At 33.8% G+C, this 6,555-nt stretch overlaps 1 protein-coding gene across 1 annotated transcript; it reads left to right on the top strand.

Annotated features, from left to right (window-relative positions):
- Nucleotides 1-2,309: 2,309 nt before the first annotated feature.
- On the top strand, nucleotides 2,310-3,119 carry LOC104906151 (pentatricopeptide repeat-containing protein At4g20740-like). Its single transcript, XM_010694865.1, has one exon. It carries the CDS (start codon nucleotides 2,310-2,312, stop codon nucleotides 3,117-3,119), a length of 810 nt encoding a protein of 269 aa, XP_010693167.1.
- The last annotated feature ends 3,436 nt before the right edge of the window (nucleotides 3,120-6,555 follow it).

A 6,555-nucleotide genomic window follows, 5' to 3' on the forward strand; every position in this document is an offset into this window, starting at 1 on the left:
TATTACAAGGGAGACGTAAAATTTCCTTTTTGTTGTAATTAAACAAAAAAGTATATGAGACATTTATATATACATCATATCACTACTTTTTACTTATGTAATAAACATGTATTTGGTTTAGTATATTAAGTATAAATTATTGTTATATGATTATTAAAGACAATGAGGCTGAAAAAAGAAGGAAAAAAACTTGGATTCAGGTCGGAGTCGGGATCTGATGTCGAATTTGAATGTCAGATCAGAGTCGCACAAGTCAGGTGTCAGAGCTGGATGCGAATTGAACATTCGACCTATAGTGTCGGAGTCGGAGTACGCATAATCTGCTTTGAGTTTGACTCGTTGTCATTCCTAATTAGGGGCATATAGTCACAGACAAGACAATATTTTTCTTGAGATCATCAAAAAGAAGGAGAAATCTTTGGTCATACCGTAAGATAGTTAGTTTAACGGACAAACAAGGCCCGAGCGTGTGTAATAAAGCATAAAAGGCCACTCACACTACCATACCCTAAGAAATTATGCCTACGCCACTATTTCCTAACGTTTTCACCTATAACATTAACTTTTACCCCAAATACAGTAACTAATAGAGAATCATAACTTTTAAACCAAAATAATAACTATTAGAAGTCATACTATTAATCAAAAAAGCACAACTACTAACCATAAAACTATAGCTCTTAACTGAAAACCATAAATACACCAAAATACCATAACTGTAAACCCATTATAACAACTTTTTAATCCAAACCTATGATGTAATCCCCCGTAATTTTATGAATTTTATAATATCTTCGAGTTTGCCTACTTGAAAGTTTTGAAAGAGAGTTTTCTTGAAAGTCTTGTTTTCGTGCCCAAGTTTCGGGACGAAACTTCTTTTAAGAGGGGTAGACTGCAATCCCCCGTAATTTTATGAATTTTAGAAATATATTTAAAGTATATTTATAAATGATTTTAATATTTTATGAGTCGATTTATTTTAATGTTTGCTTATTTTGAGAAGTTAAAAGAGTTTTATGGTTTTTATTTCTTAAATTAGTTAAATGTTTCATTAAGTGGAACTTTAATTATTTAAAGAGTAGTATTTAAAGTATATTTAATTATTAAATTAAGCTTATGGGTTGAGTAGTCCAATTTGTAGCCTTTTGAGCCCATTTGAAAGCCAAAAGGAGTAATTCTTTCCTAATAAGACTCTTATTCTTATGTACTCCTAATTGTACTAGGATTAGGAAAAGGGAACCTACAAATACTTCATTAAACCTCCCATGATTCATATTTTCAGATTTGACTTTTGCTTTCCACTAAGAGTTTGTCTTGTAAGAGACCGCCTACTTTTAAACTAAAATTAAGCAATGGTAAGCCCAATATTGAAAAGAGAATAAGCCCAATAGTGACTAGGTTAATTTTCTTTCGGTGACTAATTTAATCCATTTAGTGACTAAGTCTATTTTTATATTATAATTAGACCGTCTCTTTTAATAATTTTTCTTCCACTAATCTTCTTTCCTCTTTCCATCCCTTCACTCGTTTTTTCTCTCACCCGAATTTGATTGTCTAGATTTCTCATAGTTACATTTATTTTTAGCCAAAACTTCCTTCTGAGAAATTGTAGATCTCGAAAAGTTATTGAACTTAGGCTCAAGAATCACTCGATTATGATTATTATTCTATCAGTTATAAACTCTGCAAGTTTCGCAATTTTGCTGTCATATTTCACTCGCGATTTCGATATTTCACTCTTTTTCTCCCTTTTCTTTTCATTATTTTCCTCTTTTTCTTATATATTGATTTCATATATATTGATTTAATATTTCTAAGTATTGTTTAAAGATTGTATCTTTAATTATTTCAGATTATATGTTTCATATTATTAACACTAGGGGAAAAATGGAAGGGCTGCGGTGCAAGGGTTGTGTTTTTCTAAAAACGCATCCCTTAATAGTGAAGGGCTGCGCTTTTTAAAAAAACGCAGCCCTTAATAGTGAAGGGCTGCGCTTTTTGAAAAAACGCAACCCTTTAAGTAACAAAAGGCTGCGTTTTTTTTTAAAAAAAGCAGCCCTATACAATTAATTCTTGCGGGCTAATGGGCTTACTCTACTTCACACCTAACCCTAACTCCTCTTTCTTCACTCTTCGCTTCTCAAAAAAAACCACCACCACTCTCCTTTCCACTTCGCTTCTCAAACCACCGCCACCACCACTCTCCTTTCGATATATAATAATGCTACTGCTGGTCAGGTTTAATTATTAACCTTCTCAAACCACCGCCACCACCACTCTTGCTCCTCCCTTCTTCTTCCACTTACGTTATGCCTGATGTTATGGCTTATACGACCTTGATTTCAGCACTGTGTAAAGGGAATCGGGTAAACAAAGCTTCTGAATTATTCAAGGGCTTGAAGAGTAAGGGAGAATTGATTGATAAAGCTATATATGGTGCACTGGTGGAAGGTTTTGTTGCTGATGGCAAGGTTGGTTCAGCCCTTGACCTTTTAAAGGATATGATGGATTCTGATTATAGGGCGGATATGTTGATCTTTAATTCCTTGATACATGGTTTATGTAATTTGAAGCAGCTTGACAAGGCTTATAAGCTTTTCCAAGTAACAGTTAACCAGGGCCTCCAACCAGATTTCACAACTGTGAATCCTATGTTGGTGTCTTATGCTGAATCAAGAGAAATGGATGATTTCTGCAATTTGCTTGTGCAGATGCATAAATTAGGATCATCTGTTTTCGATGGCCTTTCTAAATTTTTTTCTTTGATGGTTGAAAGGGAAGAGAGATTGCCTTGCACTTTGGAGGTATTTGGAGATTTGAAAGGCAGAGGCCATTGTAGTGTTTCAATATACAATATTCTTCTGGAAGCTCAATACAAGAGTAAGCAGGCAAAAGAAGCGTTGTCCCTCTTCACAGAAATGAAAGCTTCAAACTTTGCACCAGATTCAACAACTTATAGTCATGCAATTATGTGTCTTGTTGATTTAGAGGACGTTAGAGAGGCATGTCTATGGTATAATAAAATCAAGGAGATGGGTTCTATTCCTTCCATTGCAGCTTATTGCTCTCTAGTAAACGAGTTTGCAAAATTGGAGAGATTGATGCTGCAATTTCACTAGTACATGACTGCCTGGCTAACGTTACAAGCGGGTCTATGGAGTTCAATTTTTGGGGTTTGTATGTGAAATGGGTTTAAATATTGCTAATATGAAGTGGGGTTTTGGATTAGCAGAAGTAAGTTTTGATTTTGTATTAATTTTATCAGTTTGGTAGTAGTTTTTGTTATTATATATAAATGTCAGTTTGTGATTTTGTTATAATTTTATCAGTTTGGAATTGATTTTGTGTCAATTTTGACATAAAAATGCAAAAAAAAAAATATTTTTTTTTTGGGACCAAAAGGGTTGCGGTTTTGGGCTAAAACCGCAGCCCTTCTATATTAAAAGGGTTGCGTTTTTGGGCCTCAACCACAACCCTTCACAATGAAGGGTTGCGGTTTAAAAACGCAGCCCTTTCGTTTTTTCCCACTAGTGTAAGCAAAAAAAATTCAGATTTAATGTTTTATGTTCAAGGGGAGATTTAAATACTAACGTCTTGATTTTTGAGGTTTTAAAAGCCTATGTTAGTAGTGCCATATTAATTGGATCAGTGACGCCTAGTGAAATAACCATCAAACCCCCTAAGATATAAAGTAACAAGGGTAGTGGCACTAGAAGTGGAAAAAGGATAAAGGGTGAGAGAGAGAAGGCAATTGAGCAACATCAAAAGAAAAAGAGGTTATGCAGCACTTGTGGAGAGCTTGGATACAATGACCTTCGAAATTGCCCGTCAAAGATACCTTCATGATCTAAGGTAACTAGAAACTCATATTTATTCTGATTTTATTGATTTCTATTATGTTTACCGGTCCTTGAATGCTACTTTTACTTGGTTCACATTAATTATGAAGAAGATGATAATGCTGATCTCTTGAACCCTAGTAGCACATATGCTGAGAAATAGGCTCATCTGTCAGACATAATGGAAGTGCAATTGGAGCCCTAGAACAGATATCTATTAAGAAACCTGATTTTTTTTTTCATGCTTATACAAACTTGTAAACAATTTTGCCTGCTATGTCAAACAAAAAGAAAAAAGGAAAGATACGTTGTGATATAGGACAATAGATGGAGATAGCAAGTAGCAACTCCATTTGGAGTGGGAAAGGAGTTTTACTTGTTAAATGTTCATGGTATATTTTAGCTAAAATATAACTAATGGTGGCTAAAAATACATCACCACTAGCTTAAAAGTACATCAAGAGTGGATTAAAAGTACATCATTATTTTATGAAAAGTCCAACAAGGGATCCATCTATATTTTTCATGTTCTCAAGTAGCTTAAAATCAACCCAAGACCAAACACAAACATGACTGTTTACCCGAATTGTCAGCTCTAAGCGAAACCAACAACCAACTGCTGCTTCGAAGTTATTGATCAGACTCATACGGTTACGAAGTTGTCTCAGCTTGTTCCTGATCACAAGACCTTTTTCAAAGTTGTTGTGTCCCTCAAAAACCAGGTTAATTATTCTACTCTTATTCATTTATAACAACGGAAATCAGTTTTTACAGACTTTTCCTAGAAACACTTTAGGTTGATGTCAATATATAGTCTTCCACTAACTTCCATTTTATTGCTAAGAGTGCTAATAGAAGAGCAGTTAAGTGGGTCTAGCTTGATCTTTGAAGGAGAGGATGTAGTTAAGAGTGCTAATAGAAGAGAAGTGTTATGTGGCCAAACAGTCACCTAAGGGTTATAAACTATAGAGGCTGCATAGAGTAAGGGATGCACTTCTTATGGAGGAAGCAATTTCAATTCATCAAACTTGTTGTCCTTTAAGTGTTCATGGGCTATAAACTATAGAGGCTGCATAGAGTAAGGGATGCACTTCTTATGGAGGAAGCAATTTCAATTCATCAAACTTGTTGTCCTTTAAGTGTTCATGAAATCGTGATAGCTGACAAGTTAGTTTCAAGGGTGATGGTTTTGGGCTATGTTGAAGCATCACTGCTTCAATTAACAGCAAAACAGTTCTATCTAGCTAATGTGTTACCGAAAATATATCAATATATTTGCTTTTCATTTAATATTTATAAAAGTAGTAGTTATGTTGATGCCTAATGAGTCCTTATCACGTATCATATTTTCCTAGCTCCTGGTAGTAATTATATTTGTTTGGAATAATATAATAGAGTCAGGGCTTTTGCCTTCTGTCTATTTTTTTTTCGCCCCTATTTTTTTTCATAGGATGTAAGTGTCGAAACTTAAATGTTTTGGTACCTTCTATCATGTTGTTTCAGTTGTTTATGTTTATTAGAAAATAAAAAGAGGATATCAGTGGTTAGTTTGGTTGTTTGAAAGTTGTTTTCTACAAGGATTTTGAGTATATTCTCTTGGGAAGCAAGTAAATTCTTTATGGCACCTGGTTTCTGATCATCCATCCACTTTAAAAGAGATCTACCAAACTTCCGCAAAGATAATATGTAGTTGAAATATTCCTTAATTTAGATGATTAAAATTAGAAAACTATAACTTAAACTTTGTTATAATTTGTTCATGAATCATAGGAATGGCTAATAAGTTATAAGATTGTGCAGGATCGAACACCTTGAATGTACTGATGGGATCATCGATTGCTTGAATGTACATCAGAGATGGCTTCAATGTACATCATTGACGGCTTCAATGTACATCATTGACGGCTTCAATGTACATCAGAGGGTATATAATGGGAGATGTCTTGCTTGCAACAGAAGGAAGCGTTGGTACTTTTTTTGTGGGTATACAAGTGGAGATTACAGTTTGTTTTTGAAATATACAGCAATCAACAACTTTTTGGTATATGTGCCTTTGTCAAACTTGAAATGAAACGCAACTTGTTATATGCTACGGTTTTAAGCATATCTTATTTTTCAAGAGTATGCTTGGCTTAAGAATATGCTTGTTGGCTTGATCTGAATGACAAACAATGCTCCTAACACATCGATCACGTCTGTTTCCTTTTATTCTTTGCACTTGTGGTAAGAGATATTTTGAAAGTACTTAGTATGTACAATAAAACATAGCTATATAAGATCTTGTCAGATTTATATCGATATTGTATATTCAAAATGCGGATCTCAAAGTTTTTAATACTCATACCAAAATATGAACAGTTAAATATGTGTATTTGGAGATTGGAAACACACCAAATGATGCAATAATAATTCAAAATTATTGAAGTACTTCAAAGATGGAGTTCTTATGTTTTAGGAATCTCTTTCGTTTGCGAACTAATTATATTGTTAACCAAAATCACATTGTTCATTTATCTATAGAAACTAAACTAGTATGATATTCATTAGATGTGGTAAAATAGTAATTTAAGGCTTTTATGATATTCGTAAACAATGTTCATAAGGATGCATGAGTTTCGATCAGGCCTTAGGGGCAATGATATAGGAGGAGAGCTATTGGCTTTTATAGGTTAATATATATATATGCGTTATCAAAACACCTAATATTATAATGAAA

This window comes from Beta vulgaris, chromosome 2, assembly GCF_026745355.1.
Source record: "Beta vulgaris subsp. vulgaris cultivar EL10 chromosome 2, EL10.2, whole genome shotgun sequence".
Classification (NCBI taxonomy): Eukaryota; Viridiplantae; Streptophyta; class Magnoliopsida; order Caryophyllales; family Amaranthaceae; genus Beta; species Beta vulgaris.

Excerpts from the sequence above, each read along its gene's own strand:
- LOC104906151 (XM_010694865.1), top strand. The coding sequence starts at position 2,310 with ATGCCTGATGTTATGGCTTATACGACCTTGATTTCAGCACTGTGTAAA.